The sequence below is a fragment of the Oryzias latipes genome, chromosome 8 (assembly GCF_002234675.1).
Source record: "Oryzias latipes chromosome 8, ASM223467v1".
In the NCBI taxonomy this organism is placed as follows: Eukaryota; Metazoa; Chordata; class Actinopteri; order Beloniformes; family Adrianichthyidae; genus Oryzias; species Oryzias latipes.
In genome coordinates, this window is record NC_019866.2 from 8,623,064 (window position 1) to 8,642,836 (window position 19,773).

The 19,773-nt window shown below is 38.8% G+C and overlaps 1 protein-coding gene across 3 annotated transcripts in view; it reads right to left on the bottom strand.

Moving 5' to 3' along the window:
• LOC101162214 (collagen alpha-1(XI) chain) overlaps positions 1-18,553 on the bottom strand; it is a 42,908-nt gene extending 24,355 nt beyond the window's left edge. The window contains exons 1-10 of one of the 3 annotated variants that reach the window (XM_011478058.3): positions 18,019-18,553; positions 10,487-10,651; positions 9,961-10,174; positions 9,609-9,771; positions 3,076-3,195; positions 1,599-1,997; positions 824-940; positions 596-712; positions 449-502; positions 310-351 (exon numbers count right to left, since the gene is read on the bottom strand). In XM_011478058.3, coding sequence (XP_011476360.1) covers positions 310-351; positions 449-502; positions 596-712; positions 824-940; positions 1,599-1,997; positions 3,076-3,195; positions 9,609-9,771; positions 9,961-10,174; positions 10,487-10,651; positions 18,019-18,100 — 1,473 coding nt within the window. In that variant the 5' untranslated portion in view covers positions 18,101-18,553. Of the gene's footprint in view, positions 1-309; positions 352-448; positions 503-595; positions 716-823; positions 941-1,598; positions 1,998-3,075; positions 3,196-9,608; positions 9,772-9,960; positions 10,175-10,486; positions 10,652-18,018 lie in introns of all 3 variants that reach the window. The other 2 variants (XM_020705219.2, XM_011478059.3) reach the window with 2 other exon arrangements.
• Between the last annotated feature and the right edge of the window lie 1,220 nt (positions 18,554-19,773).

The following is a 19,773-nucleotide window of genomic DNA, read 5'->3' on the forward strand; positions in this document are numbered from 1 at the left end:
CCGTCAATTTCTGGAATTTCTTTTAAATTTTGCTAATATGTTTTTGAAATGTTTTGTGTATCCTTTTATTTTTTTAATAACTGATGCTCTTTAATCCAGCGACAACTTCATTATAATTTCCTGTCTTCAGTAACTGAATGATGCACTTTTTGATGTATTTTCATTGTCATCACTGCACAGCAAGGATATATTATAAGTTTTCTATTTTTTAAGTAGTCCTGGACTTTTCAAGAACACTTGAAAAGCTTGTTTTTCTTTTTTTACATAGCTTGTTATCAGTTTTCAGCCTCATCAAGACATCAGGCTTACATCTGGACCCAGAAGGCCCGGGGGTCCCACCATCAGGGTTCCCTGGAAATAAGCATAAACTCAGTATCTAGTATCTAGTAATTTTCAGGATCATGACTAGAGCAACTGTACAATTTATTAAACGCCTCTAGCAGCTCACCGGTTCAATAACAGCTGGTTCTCCTTTTTGCCCTTTCTCTGCTCTGAGAGCTCTCTGTAATGAATATCAGAAAACAGATGTAAATGATCAGAAGACACTTGACTGCAGCAATCAGAATATGACTATTAAAGAAAACATAAGGTTTACCTCTACATTCAGAGTCTCGGCTCTTTCACGTTCTGCAAAGTTAAAGTCATCCTCGATAATTTCATACTCTTCATACTCTAACTCTGTGTCATTTCTGAAATCTTCATATTCAAGCATCTGCTGAAGATCCAGAGAGAAGCCATTGAGTTTAATGCTGAGTACAGAAATAACTTTTTTTGTGTTTCTGTTCTAAGTTGAACGTATGTCATGTAATGGCTTTTAACCTACCTCATACTCAGTCCCATTTGGGCGCACGGTTACTGTGGAAACTGAGAGATCGTCATACAGGTCTTTGTAAAGGTCATCCCCATACTCTACCACCGGCTCCTTTAGCAGTCTGTTTTCCTGCATGCCAAAACTGAGATGTGAGTCATGGAAACAGTCAACCAGGGAGCACAGAGCACTTTGAGGCAGACCCTACTTCACCAAGAAGGCAAATTTTGCAATGTACAAAAAACATTAGAGTCAACAAGAGAGGTGGATTTAATGGAAAATTGTTGGTTAACCATAAAATGGAAGGACAGGTGAGCAGTGAACTTTAATTAGCTCTTGTATATTAGATGGTCTGAAAGCAACTGCAGCTGCAACAGAATTGGTACAAACACATTCAAGAAATTAATAAATAAAAATCAAGCAGTCCTTGTTGATTTTTATAAAAGGTAAATGTTAAAAATGATTGGTTTATGGTACAAATGATTTAATTTAGGTATTATTTATTTTACAGCAATTACCTTGAATCATCATCATCAAAAGCAAAATGTATATTATTTACTTTATAATATCATAGTGTTTAGTAATTTTAGCATTTTATTCAGGATACAGTCTCGGTTTTCTCTGATAGTTATGAAGAGGGGGTAATGATTAGAATGGTGCTGGTTAGTGGTGCAAAAAAACAAAACAACTAAGGTGAGCAGAAGAAGGGGTGCTCTCTATGGTTAGCAGGTGGTGACTGGTTAGATCTACAAGTGGTAGAAGGAATTCTTCTACAGATAAGTGTGTCTACCTCCTCAGTAACCTTTGTGACAGGCACAGTGCTGAACACCACAGTGGGGGCCTGAGTTGTGAAATCAGGCTTGTTTGTGGACACCCCAGTGATGGTCTGGTCAAATGCTTCAGTGGGAAAGTTGATCTCAGTGGTCTTAGTTTCTGGCAGCTGTGTGGGCTGAAAAGCTTGTTGAGACTGAAACTCCGACAATCTGAGGAGGCTTCCTTCAGATTCCTCCTCTTTGTGTTTTCTCTTTCTGGACCCCTTCTTGCCTTTGCCCTTGCCTTTGCGTTTGCCTTTGGAGCCCTTGCCCCTTTTCTTTTTGTGCTTTTTGCCCTTCCTGTCCCTTTCAGACACCTCCTTGAGTTCAGCTGGCTGGTCACTTTGCATCAAGGCATCAGGCTCAAGCTGGACATTCTTTCATGAGAGGCAGGGTGCAAGACGAGGGCACAGGTGGAGGAGGGAGAGAAAACAAACAATGCTGTGAATAAAAACACAAGTAATGGAAACAGCCTGCTTCAGGCCTGGTGACACCTTTGCAGGGTCAGACATCCCATTGTGATTGCTACTGAGCTGTAAAGAACCAAGACAAAACATAAAGTGACATTTGTTCGCAAAGAAAAGTGGCCTTGAAATAGAATGGTGCTTTTCTGTAATAGGAATGGCTTCAAATGAGACAAATGAAATAAGTGAGGCAGGCGAAAAATGTTGATTTGCCACACACTGAAAGCTCATTGTGCACCTGCAGTAGGATAAGTGTAAGCTGGGTGGCTGTTGAAATGGTTTCACACTCTAGTGCTCGATCCCACTCTGTCATCATTTGGTGATACCACCAGCATTAATGTAATGAGTCGCGTGCAGAAGCCACGAAGGCCGAATATAACAATAACCCCATGAAATTCATCCCCACACACACTTTTCCTTTCTTCTTATCTCCTCCATCCATCACAGGATTTATACACGCCTAAAGGAAAGGAGGAGATAATATATCAAGCTTGTGTTATATGGTTTTGGCACAGTTTCTATAGGTGTGTGAAATAAGTGTGATGCCAAAAAAAAAAAAAAAATCCAGATATTAGAAATACTTTGATGTTGGCCGTATCTTTAAAGGACACTTCAACTCTAGCATCTGGCCTATTTTGTCATCATCTTTAAAGTGTCTTTCTGAAAACACTTTTGGCACTCACAGATCCTATTATATGTAAGCTTGTCCTCCTTTCACTTATTGGCTGCAGGAAGCAAGGGCTTCAGCAGGCCAAGTTCAATAGCTGGAGGGAAATGGATATGGGTGCAAGATGTAAACGTTTGTCTTTTTATTAAATGCAGGACCTCTGAGAAAGAGAGACATTTCAATGAAAGAGACAAGCAAATGTAAATATCTAAGCTACACAAAAACTGTATTTTTTGGTGATAATTAAAATGTGCACCAAAAGAAAAAGCCACCTGCCCCTCACATACACATACACACACTCTCCCTTTTTGTGGCAGTACTGACCTCCTGTTTTGAAACTTGGCTGATGGTTGGCAGAGCAGAGTCACAGTCTGGCATATAGTTTGCACAGTAGTTGGCAGCAGCATGGGGGTCCTCCACAATGAGAAGTTGCTGAATGTCTCCCTGAAACAAAGTAAGTCAACTTAGGCAAGCATTGACAAACAAGAACGGCAACTTCTGCACAGTACAGACATATTTTATAGACATATTGGACTGAACTTTATCACAGTCCATCGTAAAAGGAAGTTATAGACACAGGAAGATTGACCATCTAGGTATATATATGCCATACATGAATAGTTCGGACAGATGCAAACCAAATTGTAATGACATTGGGATTGTATAGATAGTGGGACTGATTCTACTCACAGTCGTCTCAGACTCTAATTTTACGTTTACACCAGGCTTGGAAACCCGCATCCAACCAACCGCTTCCAATGAAAGGTCAATGTAAATGCATGTACATGCGCGTTTCAGGCTTCCCTGTTTAAAACCCTTGTGTTCACTGGTCTCTACGCAAGTTTTTTAAGATCGTACAAAGGTTCTTAATATATACATACAAATGCATGGGAATTGAACGCACACTCAAAGTTAAACCAGTTGAACTTTGATCAATCAGGGACTCAGATTTGGTACTGACATATGGGTCGCGTCCTTTTCAAAACACAGAAGTGCCAACCGTTTGAAATTCGATCATAAAGGAAAAATGTATAATTGCAATTTGTGCCTGGCCGGAATTATGAAACCAAGTCTTTCATTTATCAGAACAGAGCTGTGAAAGAAAAAGGCCCTGGAGCAAGATTCGCAAGACATGCATGCACCGCTTCAACATTTCGCACCAAGCCTCTTCTAACCGTAGGTAGGATTGGGCAGCAATAGACCTGTGTGATTACCTATGCTAAAACTGTGTTCAGAAACCCATGTTCAGCGCTTTCTTGAACACGCCACACATGCCTGGTATGGACATGGCTTAAAGAAGGCCTACAGAAAACATACATGACACAGCAATATAGCATGAAGTCAGGAGTCTGCTGGTTCTACTGTCTTTACACTTTTCACCTGTGTATTGCACAATTCCTGAATTAGTGCTAAAAATGGCATTGTAATAATCTTTATTTATTACTAAAAATAATATTCAATCAGATATATTACATTTGAATGTAATAGTAAATTCGGAGGAAAATCAAAAGTATGAGTTTGCTGTATTTCTTATCATGACTTTGCAGCACAGCCTCTCCATAACTTCCAAAAATGACCTTGTTAGGAATTTAGCACGTCCGTTTCATGACACTCAGCATGCCTGAAGTCCTCAGTACCCAGACTATGAAAGGTCAAGCTGGCCACAGTAAGGCATCTGTGCAGCGAGCCAATTAAAGACCAGCCAGGACAAAGTGATGAGCATTAGTCAAGTTTAATTAATGGAAAAACCCTGGGCATAGGATTGCATGATTCAGCTCTTGTTTAGACAAAGGAAAAAAAGGAAGACCAAACAGAATTGATTTTAAATGATAATTTGATGTTCAAGCAAAAGTGATGCTGGTGCAAATTTATATGAGATGACCTCAAAGATCATGAAAAAGTCAGTTAAGCAGGAGTTATTAACACAGATAGGGATTTTAACACCAGGCATTTGCCATTAGTTTACTGTTCTAAAAATTAAACTAATGAAAAACAACATTAGAAATCTATTTTACTGAAAAATCATTGTAAATATGTGGCCCTGTACAAATGTACCCAAGGAGTGCTAAGCAGCCTTTTTTGAGAACTAATCTTGGATTAACTGCATGATGGCAGTGGTAATTGAAGTCCCACTGCAATCTCTATAATTGTTTTTAGTGGCCAGAGGTAAGAAAATATCAGAACATTGCTACTCTGTTACTAAACTGATTTTTTTGTGTTTTTTAGCATCATGCTCTAGCAGCAATGCATGTCAATGCAAAGACTGCATAGAACTGTAAACTTAGGAATGGTTTTTCAATGTAGGTTTGGTTCCTAATACAGCAAACATGAAAGACATTTGTAACCACCTTTCCTGTTTTACTTTTTTTGTTGTTGCCAAAAGCCAAATTGTTGCACTAAAAGATTACAGACAAAGAGGCGAGCAGAACAGCTAAAAGGAGCTAATCCAATTACAGCTTCACATCAAAGGTAATGCTTTGTCTTTCTTATTTTCTTGTTTCTGCTTGGAAGATTCTGTTATTTAGAAACATGCATTTTAGTTTAATTCATGTTAGTGGCTCTGTGAACCATCAAAGATATGACAAGAGTGTAAAATTGGGTAAAGCAACTCTGTCTGGAAAAGATAGAACCTCAAAAGATTTCACAAATTACACAAACCATCCACGACTTTGTTAGCTAAGCCTGGTTAGTGAAACAGCTCTGCTGTTTCTTGATGCTTGTGAAAAGGTAATATAAGTGAGCCTGTGTCTCCCCAAAAGGATAAAAAATAGCTCAATTGATTTTATGTAATACAACTAATGCCACTACTGAGAAGGTTGACCTCAAACTCTGGATGTCCTTACTGAGGCCAAACATGATCAAACAAACGCTGACAGAATAAATGTCCTGGAGTCTGTCTGTGCTAGTTCTTTTTCTAAAATAGTAAGCCATTGTTTCCACATGACTAAAACGCTGTGCCAAAACCAATTTTTTTTAAATCCTGTGCTAATTGATATAAATTGGATAAGACTTTCCAGACAAATAAATAGGGGCCTGGATCCTTTTTACGCAGCCATTGTTCATTGGAGGCACACAGGCCACACAACAGCCAAAAAGAAGCACTTATTATTAGTTTTTACTGCAAATGCAAGCACAAATTGAGTTTAAACAGTAAAAATCCGTAGTCTGGAAGCAACGGGCACATAAGAGGCTGACCACAGTCCCAAAGCTCCCACACTAAGCTCCCACAGTGGGAGAACAAGGCCAGAAAGAACATGGCTTCACCCCCAGAACCAGAGCCTGGGAACGGATTCTAAAAAATCGTCCTGCTAACACCCCCCCCCCCCCCCCCCCCCCCCGATGTGCCACAGCGATGATTAAATATACTCAAAAAAGACATAAAAACTTTATTTTTATTTTTTTTTCCTGCAGGAAAATTCAGAGAAAGAAACGTTAACAATATGTAAGCATTTCCATACAAGCAACCAAAAAACTTATGATAGATCTCATTAATATTCTGGATATTCTTAGCCATCAATCTTCTATCATCATCATCATGATCTTGCACATAGAATGATAAATGAGGGCATCTGATGGTTTTTGAAAAGGCCCTGAGTCATTTCCAGAATGGCAGTTTTCTGCAGCCTACATGGAAACACATTTTTCAGTTCAAATTGGACATAAAATGTTCAAATAAAATAGTAAGCCAGTGACTGTGTGACAGGCAGGACAGATAAAACCGGAACAGCATGTGTTAAAGCAGCTGATTGGTAACATGAAGCTACTGAGGGAAGAAACTTCAGGCGGCTTATGTGAACATCAACATGTAAACAATCAAGAAGATGGAGGAGATACATGTATACAAAACTCTTTCACAAAAATAATGATACAAAATATGGTGTGATAAAAATATATTACTTCTGAATTGTTTTTCCTTTTTTCAAATTCATTTCTGAAATACCTATATTTAAAAGAATCACAATTTAAAATTACTTGGTAAAATATCCAATTACAATGAACTCTGTTATATTTGGAGATTGTTTGATTTGTAATCAAATGTAAACAAAAATTGTATAATCAATATTATGCTGAATTGCTGTTTCAAAGACATTTGTGGTTCTTTTTTGTTAAAGCATATTTCAAACAAACAACAACAAGCCTAAACATTTAGACAAAGAAAACAAATGTGCAATCAAGAATGCAAAACTATACTGAAACAAAGCACGGTCGACTTAAGCATGTTTTATTTAACAGTTTCCTGAAGAGGCTGTGAATTTGTAAGACGATGCTGCTCAAAGAAGGGGATCTCAACCTCTGGTTTGTTTTAGGAGCCCTCTTTACCGGAAACAATTAATCTTGTTGTAAAGCATGCAAGATCTGCACGGATGTTTGAATCTGGTCTTTTAGGGACAGAAATTGAGGTCCCCAGATGAATCCTAATGCTAATGCTCTGAAATGTGAAATTTGAGGGGCAGAAAAAGAAAGCAGAGAATCAGCAACTGCACCAGTTTTAGGAGGGTTTGCACAGGACAAACATGTGGCAGGGTAAAAAGGCAACCGAACCTTTGATAAATGTTTTTGGTAAAATGTGTTGTTTTTTAAGGAAAAGTATTATACCTTACTTGGTAAACATATTTTTCCTCTAAATCCACGTTCATTTATACAGAAAATGTATAAATGTTAGCTCTCTTGTAGCACATTAGTGCCTTGATCTCAACAAGAGCCCCAAAAGATCCTAGTAATTAGCATATTAGCAAAGATTCACAATAGTATCCTTTTTATTTTCTGAGGGTAAAATACAATAGCTCCCAGCGAAAATTGGATGACAGGAGACTGGGACGAAGTTCTTCAAACTTGCCTGTACACCTCTTACCACTCACTGCAAAACTCTTTTGCACTTTTTTCCCTGCTTCATTGCTGAGCAGACACAGAACCCTGAGGACATCCCAAGCTTTAGCTGATCTTAATTTCATGCTGGTGGTGAGAGATTTAGTGGAGCCTCATTGGGAGTGACACTGGGTAAGGGATTGCCTATAGTTATGGCAAATACAAAAGATGACTGACGGTGAAGGTTAAACCTGTAGAGAAGAGAAACTGGATTCCCTCCTTGCCTTAATTTGAGGCATCTTTAGTTTGCTATAAAGACAATTATTCACATTTTAGACACGCAATACCTTTTCCCAGCTAATACATGTCCAGACTGCATACATTCAGGTTATGATTATTATTGATGCTTTAATGCTCAAATGGTTATGCACAATCTCATTAACTTGGAGTATTTACAGCCAAAAAGAACCTCATCAGTCCAGTATGTCTGTATTCATTTTTCTGTTGAATGTTACAGGAGTCTATCTCAGCCATTACTGGCCAAGAAGCAAGCTACACCCTGAACTCAATCAGAAAGCCACAGCCCCCTCCGTACTTTACTCCTAAATTACTCCTAAAACTAATTTAGCATCTACCTGGCATGAGTGTTTTGGGAATAGAACAGATTGAAACTCCACAAAGAAAGAGTCCTGGCCAGGATGAAGCGATACATCACCTGTCACCTGGTCTTTAAAGACAAATCCAAGGATAATGTGTCATGTATGGGCTAACTATCAAAGGGAAATGAGTTTAGGCAAGTCTGAACAGAAGACTTCCGTTGCATTGCTCTCTGTGATGTATATCATTATCTCCTCTGCTTTTTGTTCTTTTAGCACCTGCTAAAAAGAGGGAGCCCTGCCACCCCCCCATCCTGAGTGGGTTTTGCTAATAAATGCTGTCTGTCCTAAAGTCAAAGATAGAATTGCTCCAAAAACTGCTCCAACCTGGATGATTTTAAATGTTTGATATTGTCGTTGACACACTGGATGTTGGACATAGTTTCTGCTTAGTGGCAGTAGTTCATTAGAAATTCACCTCTGAATTGTGGGCGGAACTGTTGGCACAGTGTAAACTTGCCCCATTACCCATCATCCCTTTGTTTCCAATCTCTCCCACTATCTTATTACACATTACGATCCCAAACATAAACTGTATAAACTTACCGGTAAACCAAAAACGGCGAGCAATATTAGAGCTATCCAGCCATACAGTTTTGAACCAGAGGCCAGCTCAGTTGAGGAAAACGTAGACATCATGAATTTATTTGTCTGGAAGTGGATGCATCAGAATGTAGCAGAGCAGGCCTGCCGATTGTAGATACGTATAAAGAAAATTAACCTTTAAATTACATTTCTGAGTATTTATTAATTAAAATCCTTTTGAATCAGATGAAAAAATGCCATGCTATGTCACTTCTACAAGAATTTTCCAATGGCATTTTTTCATCTGATTCAAAAGGATTTTAATTAATAAATACTCAGAAATGTAATTTAAAGGTTAATTTTCTTTATACGTATCTTCCATCATAAAAAAACCCAGCAAGAACATGTTAAAAACAACAAAAACATTTGTATTTTTATTAGAGTGGATCTTCAATGTGAGAAGAAATTAAAGGGAAACTAAACTTTAGAAATGACTAACAACTGCATCATAAAAAACTTCTCTGACTGGATCAACAAACAACCCAACTATCACTCCAGTTATGGGAACACATAAATATTCAATCCCATATGAATATTATGGTATTAATTAAAAATAATTGAAAATTCTGAAAGGATTTCTGAGCTTTGTCAGATTATTTGGCTAAAACGCCAGGTACATTATCCCTCCATTGGCTGGATTGTTTGGACACAGCAGATAGCACATCAAAAGCACCTAATCTCGCTATCTGTCCAACCAGACCTGCAATAGCACTGCCCACACTAACACTCAAACAGACCAGGACTTGATAAGAATGTGCTTCCAAATGAGCAACTGCTTTCACAGACTTAATCATTTTCATAACGGCATACCTCAAAAACCTCTTCATCCAGCAGCCGCGTTCCAAACACAGTCACTCCATCTGTGCTGACGACAGCGCCATCCCCTCGCAGCAGCTCCACCGACTCTACCCTTTCACAATCAAGGTGAAGGGTCACAGTCTTGTCCAACACACTGTAGGCTATCCTGTGCCATCTAGAAGAGTAATGGACAAAAAAGTTCAGGTTAAGATTTAACCCAGACTGGCACCAGAAATGTCAGCGTCCACTCAGACGTTTCTAAAAGATTACAGAATATCAGGATGAGTGCATTTAGTCATGTGTCAGCAGCTCTGATGAACAGATGTCTGGGTCAGTGGAGTTCATACGACCTCTTACTACCCACTTTCCATCAGCCAGGCTGATCCTCTTGAAGATGGGGTATAAATCTGGACTTGGCTGCCCATGCTGGTCTTCATACAAGAACACAGGCGATCGTCCCACTTCCAGCCCCAGCTGCTGCACCCCTTCGTCGTTGTACACCGAAAGCACAAAGACTTGGGAGTCTTTTTTAGCTCGAACAGTCGTCATCAGAGAGAAATTCTCAGGAAATCTGGAATCTATGAGCACCAAGGAGAGGAGAGGAAAGGAGAGGAAGTTGTTAAGTCATAAATAGAAGAGCTCAACAGGGAGCAGACATTTTTATAACACACACAGACAGCCTGCTGCTAGTGAAACATGGATAAAGATAAGGAGAAGAAAGTGGAGTTCAGTCATTTCTGAAGACTTTACTGAGAGCAAAATCCATCATGAACACCATATATTTTAGTGCTTTCTGCCTTTTTTGGTGGATCTTTAATCATTTTATTGCTCAAGTGGAATAAAATAGATATTCTGTATGTGGATTTTCAGGAAAAATATCAAGCCAATACCAGGGAATAGCTGTTTAGTGGGTGCGCTGAGCTGGATCTTTTTGATCTTGTAAGCCATGTCCGTCTCATCGGTGCCCCTCCTGCTGGTGCAGAGACCGGCCTCCAAGGACACCCCCTCCATGTTCTCTGAAAGCTCCAGCGCTCGCAGAACATCAATGGGATCAGCTGGGAACGGAAAGGAGAAAAATAAATTAACCATCTGTCGATTTTTACAGAGCAGATCCCGGAAAAAATATGGAAGTTACTTCATGCCACAAGCGCTGCTCGACAGGCTTTGAAACAGGTCTATTTCTTGCCTTCTGTTTATTTTCATTTCTAGCGGTGAGCAGAAAATTCTTTGAAACACTTGTGATGGAGTAGGGCTCATAGCAGATGGCAGCAGTATTCTTTTGCTCCTGCCACTTTAACATCCAAATCTTACAAATGTGACAGCCCTCCTTTGTCTGGCTCAGCTGAAAAGCAGGGTTTAGTGTGGCTGGAAGCTGGTTTTTAAAGTGTGGTGCCTTCCTGCTTCCTAGAAGTCGGAAGAGACAAGCTCCACTGAGATGTGGCGGCAGGTGGCCAGGCTTCTGCAGGGTTTATTATAGGGTAGGGGTGGTACACAGTCTAACCAATAATCCTTCAGTAGCACACACCTGACAGCTGACACCTGCCCCAACAAACCCCTCCATGTCCTATTTGTCACCAACTGAATCCTCTTCTGGCCCAAAAGAGAGATGAATAAATCAAACTATTTTTGAAGAATCCTGCATTCTCATGGCTATATCCCCAAGCAAGTCAGCAACTTGTGCTTCCAACCATCAAAAAAAGTTGTTTTAAAAAAATGAAACACTTCTGATGATCAGCTGATATCTTTCATTTCGACAAATCTACACATAAACCAGACATTCTGCATATAAACTAGGAGAATCAAACAGATCACAACCAATGTTTTTTGACATTAGAGTAATAAAAAGTTCTAAAACATCTATTGTTGAGTTCTGTCTCTTACGGATACAAAATCAATAAAAAGTACTATTTTGGTGGTTTTATTTTGTGCAGTAAATACTGTTTGTTTTTTGGAAAATGTAATTATTTCAGTTTTTTTGCTGATAAAGTGCTGTCGTGAGCATTATTAAGGATGAGAGCTTTGTGCAGAGCTGGTCTCTGACCAGCTGCTGCAAAGAGCCACTCAGCACTTACAGCATTCCAGGCATCTCAAATGAGGATCCTAAACCTGAATTGCCTCCTGCAGCTCCTGCTGCCCACAGCTCACCTTTTCTTCTCCTTGTTAATTAAACAGAGAAAGTGGACTGACGATGCTTGCAGAAAAACTGGGAATTACTTTTTATTACATTATTTATTATTTGCTAAGCAGGCAGTATTTGCCAAACGTACTCCCCTCTCGTGTGAAAAGACTGAAAACAAGTTTGATTCTAGTTGTTTGGAAAACCACTGTTACTATGTGAAAATTAGAAAATAAGAAGCATCTTTGTTTAAACGTAGAAAATGCATAAAATGCAAATGTCACACTGTAATAGGGACCATCTGTAGACATCTAGCTACTCATAGCCCAAATATTTGATATGCCTTTAATCACTATTGAATAATCTCATTTTAAATAAAGTACTGCTACAACAAAAAATACTGATTGGGTATAAAACAAAATTAAAATTAATACAACACAATGAATGATAAGGTCGCTTTTTAACATTTCTTTTTATTAAATTTAGTTGACAGTACCTTAATTCAAGAAAATAGTTAAGAGCATGACCTCTTCTATGCATCTTTTGTTTTCCAACACACTGTAAAAATGTAAAAGACAAGAAATGTTAACGTGCTTATTGTAACACAACTTTCTGAATTATTAAAAGTAAAAAAGAAAAGCTTGGATTTATGCAGTTGATAAACAACAGAATAATGTAGATTATTATTAACAGATATAAAATTTGAAAAACAATAAACTAGGAAGCCAATAGTGTTTCCTTCTGTTTATTTGAGGGTTTTATCCGCTGTAGTCCCTGGCATGACTTAAATATTTAACATGTCAGTCATTGCTGACACAGTTTCCAACTGTTAAGAGCTTCCTCTCTGATCCGTCAGCATTTCAGCAATGGTACACCTGCTCTAAACCAATGTGGGCTATAACAAATCAAAATCTGCTAATTTACTATATTCCGATCATCTTATTATATATTGTTAAACTGATGAAACTGAAAAAGCTTTTGTGATCCTGAGGATCTCAAGCGCACAAAACACCATTACTGTGAGCTCTATGACAAAGTTGCCTCACTTTATCTCTGTAATAAACCTTTTTGTGTGTGAAGTCTTAGTTATTTGTTAGGATTTTTCTTCTTCGTCTTAAATCTTTCTTGCTCAAATGGAACCACGAATAATATGCTGAATAAGCCGTGACTTGGTTTCTTTTCTTTGATCATCTAATTTATTCCTGTCAGACATTTCCCAGATTTAAATGTAATTTGTTGAATTAATTTTTGCTCATCCCATTGTGGCATATTTGAACAATTGAATCATTGTGTTTTCTTTATGACCTCTGGAATGCACATATTGTCACATTTGATCACAGTATGATCCTCTCTATGACTGATGCATCAGTCCCATATTTGAAGTATGCTTATCTTCAAAGTTAGTCAGAACACTGATGTAAACAAAGTAGTAAACCAACCATTGCTGTCAACTGGATACAAACACTTGTAGAAGTGAAAATAATAAATGGAGGAATGCTTTTATGTGGTCATCATTTTTTTCAGTAGCTTGTGTCTGATATGATGCAGCAGACTGTGGTTACACTGTTGTTACAAAATTTCCATCTAATTTTGTGTGTGTGTGGGAAAAAAAATTGAGATTTTTTACAGCTGTGAAAATATTTGCCTCATCTTAGAAAATAATAACAATATTTTAAAACTTAAAAATATCTCCAAAACATCACAAGACAAATCATTTATGATTAAAATGAGTTCATAGAACTCAACTTTCATAGAACTAAATGCTTCTTTTGTGTCTGACCGGGAAATTTCTTTAAGTGAAATGAAAAAGCTTGTTTACAAACTTGACATTAAACAGATCTGTGAACACAAATGTACAAACGTTTAGATTGATATGAATGTATAAAAGTCAAATAACTTTGCTGGATTTGCTGGATTTTTATCATGTCTTACGAATAAAAGAATCACCTGAAAAAAATGAACTTGAAGAGACAAACAGATTCCTTTCATCTATTGATTATGTATGAAAATACTCTTGTAAGATGAAGTACTTTTTTTTTTAAGTAAAGCATTGCTGTGTTCTAAAAAGGTTTCAGCTCTGGGTAGACAGGAGATCCTTGACCTCTGACCAACAAAACATAAAACCACAAGAACAACTTGAGCAGACAGCCATGCCAGAGGCAAAATGCTGAGTCAAGCAGCAGAAACCACTTTTTACAATTATCTGCAATTAAATGTGCAAAGAATGATAGGCATTCGGCAGAATTGGTCAACTCATTCAGTTGACAAGGAATAGTTTGACCAAATTAGGATAAGAAACACATCCATCACTGCTGAAAACAAAAAAACACATATGGTATTCCTTTCTTTTTTTACAATGGCCACTCTCTTGACACTTGATGAAGAAAAAAATATGATCAAAAAATGAATTTATTAAATAAAGTTTGCATTTGTTTAATGGTCCCTAAAAAAAAGAAGACAATCTTTTCTCTGCTTTAGATCCATTAGTCAGCTTGAGTTTTGCCAAATGCAGCAGCCTCTTCCTCCAGCACTGACTGTTTAAACATGTTTAGCTTGCATCTCATTACCTGTAGCATTCATGTCCTCACCTCACCTGTCAGATTATGTTTCTTCAACAGGAATCTAAAAAAAAAGCGACAAGTTAAACTTTAACGCATACGTGGACATGGCCAACAAAAACAAAGATGTTCCCATCCTCCAAGGCCAGGGATCAGCTAGTCTTAAAAATAATCTGAGAACCTCCCAGGACCAGTGATTTAGGGAGTTTTCCCGTCCCATCAGAGGTGAAAATATTTTGTAAGGAACTAAAATATCCATTAATTCTATTCCAGCATGTGATGGTTAAATTTGACTCTGATCATCATGGCATTCCCGTGAATGTACAAAACGCACTTACAGTTGCCAGCCATGAAATAAATGTTTGTGCATTGTTACGTAGCAACAACTATCATGCTACAGAGACAAACACAGTTTTCCTGGCAGAAATAGCTGAGAAACCCATCACACAGACTCTGCTCTATAACCCAGAAATGCCACCAAACTGTCTTCCTCTTTATGTCGTCTGTGGCTCTTGAGCCTTTCTCCTCATGCCCTGAGGTCACACTGCTCAGCATGATTTCAGTCATACATGGACATAATGTGTTCTCTGTGTTCTTAAGCAAATGTCTCTTAGGACATGCTTTATGACTCACACCACCTACACTCCAAGCCTTGCCTGGAAAAAAAAAATCCACTCAGACGCACAGTATTATACTGTCAAAAGCCATTGCATCTGGGACTTGGGGGGATTTTAACAAGAAATGAAGCAAACAGGAAAAGTAGGCAGTAGGATATTCCCATAGTCTTGTGAGCCACACCCTGCTATAAGCCGAGGAAAGGACTTGACATTTGAACTTTGCAGTACTATTCAGAAATGTCAACATTTCCAATTATAAATTTGACAAATGATTACATCATGATTAAGCAAAAAAAAATGTTTATGCAGTGAACCTGTTTTTCTGCTAAAATCTTCTTCTTACTTAGAAATGCCAAATGCTAATAAAATAGGTGAAAACTATAGTTAAAAAAACAGAAAACATATTAACTATCTGGAAAGTTTAGAAAAATTATTGTTTTTATTGATGTCAGTTAAATTGCTGTCAGTGACATTTTTGTGCTCTAGCCAGAGGATTCAAGTGTTGTCTGGTCATTTAATTCCAGTTTGCATCAGCACCACATTCTTCCCTCTCAACAGCTTGGACTGCTCATGTTTGCTCACGGCATGATGAGCTGACAGGCCAAAAGCTGCTTGGCCCACAGAGAAAACACCTGCCCCTCACGGCCCTGTGCCGAACAAGAGTTTCACAAAGAAACAAAACACAGATTTGTCCTTTACGACTTCTATTAGGTTGTAGAAATTACTGCAGACCCCAAAAACGATGCAACATAACCAAACCAGAGTCATTTAAACAAGTTCTTAGACACCATTTCACATGCACACCTCAGGAATACAAGCCTATTCAAGTCCCATCCCTAAGCTGTCATTTAGAGTCTGACAAGACAGTTATTATAGAGCCAAACTTCAATGCAAGAGTTGCCAAAATCAAAGCTGAACACCATACATGGCATCCTCCCAGACATAAGCGTCACATCCAGTCCACATCCAGCTGGATCACAATATTAAGTTTACAGACCCATCAAGCCTTCTTCAAGTGCATTTGATGGGTGAGGGCCATGAGGAAGAGGATACTTTAAGGGAGTACGCTCCTCTGATGTCTGCTCATTGCAATTCCACAGGATGCATCTCCAAGTAGTCCCAGATAAAGCTGCTTGGAGCTTCCAGTGATCAGAAAGATGGAGCCATGAAGCCTAAGGGGAAGGGAATTTCTGGAAACCAGATGTGTTTAATACTATAGATGCTGTCAGGCGCCACAAAGTGTTTAAGCATCTATTCAGCATATTAAAGACTTGGAGGAATTCCAAATGGTTTGGCTCATCAAAAAGTCAGGGAAGAAGTTAGACGAGATAATTTTAGAGATCATAGCGGCATCATTTTACAGAATCTAGCTTTTTTAATCTTAATTTGCCAAATTTAGCAGGTTTCTTTAATTCTCCTCTTTGTCCATAATTTCAAAAACTTCTGGTCATCCCATAGGAACCTGTAGGAGGCAAGGATTGCCAGGATTGACCATGGCACAGCAAGGAGCCTGAAAGCAACAAATCCCATTGTCATAGAATGCATCAAGGATGAGTCAGAGATGATGGTTTAAGAAAAGATGGAGATTCTTCAAAATAAGACTTTGAAATAGAGAACAAAACAAAACAAAAAAGAGAAAAGAAAACAACGCAAATGGGTTGGGGCTACACAACAGAAGATTCCGACTGAAAAAAATAGCTGTGCATCTCCACAAGAATGTCTCACTTCCTGTCTGTAAATACGAATACAATGTGCTCTCTCATCTTTCTCAAACACATAGAGAAGACACAGGAAAACATTTGTTGATTGTAATACACACATGTTTGTGCACAACATCTAAAGACACAAAGGCATCATCAACCACAAGCCTATATCTAAAAAATTGGTTATCTGCACCACCATATGTTTGATTCACTTTCAATTCGTCTCAGCTTCTTGCTGCACAGCCTGTCATTAACGGCAAACACAGCCACCACTGTGCCCCCCAAATATGATCTGGGTCTTCACAATCACGTCTCTCTTTCATTGTTTCATTTCAGTCTGCGAGGTCCAGACCGTCCAGCAAATGTTGCCAGATTCAACATGTGTGCATGTCAAGCAAATGCAACATCTACTGTCCTTTCCTGTTGAGGCATACTGCTCGCACAGGGATTTTCTGAATTGCAGTATATGTGGAGAGTAAAAGAATAGGGTTGTGTGGGTGACAGTCAGCAGAGGAAGTAATGAAACAGGACAAAAACTACAATGTGGTGAACATCTTTAGAAGTGAAGACAGAGTGGATTTCAGGACAGTCAGGCAGCCACATCTGTTTGACAGTGACCAAAGTCAACACATAAGAAATGAAAAGAGTTGTGGAGCTCTAAATTTATAGAGTCCCAACCAAGAAATAGGAGCTGATGTGATAACCTGCAAGGAGACGTGGCAAATATTGGCCTGAATTATTGTGAACATGGGAGCAAGAGTGTTTTTGCAAAGCGCATTCACAAAGACTTATGGGGGAATATTAAACAGATCCATGACAGGAATTTTAATCCACTGTGATCCTTTCAGCCAGGGTTCAGCCATTCCTCCCTCTCGAGCAGACGTTAAACGTTTTCACGGTAAACTGACGTCGATCACAGGCAAACTCCAACATGACATCACGGGGTGCTTCACCCTCCTGACCACACCTGCCGCCTGACGCGCGAGGATCCAAACCTCAGAAGTGGTCGATCGGAACGCAACAGTTGATTCGGGTTTTGTATGCACATGCGCAATAGATATCCAGAATAATTGCTGTTGCTTCTGCACACTTCCAAGACTTTCCTGCAACTTCCTTAAGCAATTCCAGACACTTTTTTAACACTATAGCCTTGAGCAACTCCCCTGGACAAGATGCAGCAGCATCATTAAACAGAGTCAAGTACCAGGGGAGGGTGGGGGGTGGGGGGTAAAAACTAATAAATCAAGACATTTAAATTATTTTAAAAAAATGAGGAAAATATTAATATTTACTTAAACTAAAGATATGAATTAAAATGCATGCAACAATTCGTACAATAAGGTGACAGCATTATTTTAATAAACCCATTAATGCCATAAAACAAAGGGTATGTTGTTTTCAGTTGTTGTTTTTTTGACGATACTTTACCAGTTTGACTCGTCGCTAAGGGACGTAGGATGAACAGAAAAAGTATTGTCCAGCAAGACGTGGTCCTTGTTTGGTGGTCCATCCTTTAAGCAGGGACCCCCGTCTCCTTCTGCAGCCACTGCTTCTCACTGTAGCCCGTTCTGCTTGTGCAAACCTGCTAGAAACGCGCGGAGAAAGACACAGACGCCGTGTAGTCCACTTCCTTGATTGTTGGGAAAAGTTAGGCTGTGATGACTCGTCCAAGTTTTGCTCTATCTCTCTCATTCAATCTTACCATCACTCCCTCCCTCCGTTTTCTACCTCCTCCTTCTTCGTTTCCCCACGTGACCGTGCGCTAAGACACATGAGTGAGCGGTGCGCTGGCGGAGAACTCTGCCGTAAATCACCTTTATTACGCGAGATAATTTGTTAGGTCTCTGCTCTTAAGAGCAGTCTTTAACCTCAGAGGTGATGTACTGCTCGGCAGTCTTCCTCCTGAACACAATAGTCTTGATTTTTCCAGATACCACCATGCAAGGTGTGTTCAGGCTGGAGCCTGAAAAGTGAGGCCACAGGCTGAATCCCTTCAGGTTGGAGGTTATTGACTGTGAGCAGGGCAATGCATGATTGGTCAGCTTGATTTGTTTAGCTGCAGGCACACCTGAAGCCAAAAATCAGGAAGATTTGTCATTGTCCACTCTTAAGCTGAACAGATCTCTAGTCAGATCTTGCATGTTTCAGAAATAAAGAAACAAGATTCAGTTTTACCATGCAGAAACTTTTTTTTGTTTTTTTTTATTTTAAAAACAATCAAACAATTATACATATGTATTTGCAATTATGTTTTTTCCCCAAGAAGCTTTGAAACAGAAACTCTGGCTGAAGATGACATTCAAGCTCCCATTATACAAAGCATAGGCAACTACCATTACAATGCAATCAATTGACTTCTGAGTATTTTAGAAAATTATTATTGCTGTGCAACACAGATTGACTACTTATGCAAAGAATTCATCAAACCAACAGAAATGGCCTATGATGCGGCATATATATTATGATCAGCTGAAAACATTTTCCGCTTAGCATCTGAATCTATATGTCTCAACAAAGTCAAAGATCATCTAAAAGAGGACAGCCCTAACAGATCCCCATTTAAACATGTAGTTTGCCTGTTGAGCCCCTGTGGAAAATGAATCCCATCTACCTGAAATATAATGAATTCCTGGAAAAAACCTATTGAGTTGAGACTTGCTCTGTGATAAGACATGTAAAGACTTCTGCTAATTGGAAAATTACTAAATCTAATGTTTCCAGAGTCCAAGAAACCAGCTTTTGCACAGTAGTGGGGAAGATAAATCACAGTGAACAGAGATCTGGAGCGAAGCCATCTCAGGGGAGCAGAGTGACGAGAAAGAAGAAGAAAGAGCCTGGCGTTAATATGCCAAACCAAAGCAAAGCGTCACTCAGAAATGATTTGATGTGGAATTTCACTGACAGGAGGGACACGTCTTATGCAATCATAACTTTCACCTTTTGACCTTCAATATGATATATAAAACTGATGGATTTCAAAACATTTTTGAACATAGTAAAATACGATTTTAATTAAATGTCAACAGTTATTCAAAATCTAATATTTTCTACATAAAGCACAAATGCTGAATGCATAAGGGAGGCCAGAGAAATCTATAGAAAACTTGACAAAACACCCAAGGAGCAACAAAGTTTAGATAGATCTCAACTCTTACTGTGTCCATTCACAGGTTAGCCAGCCAG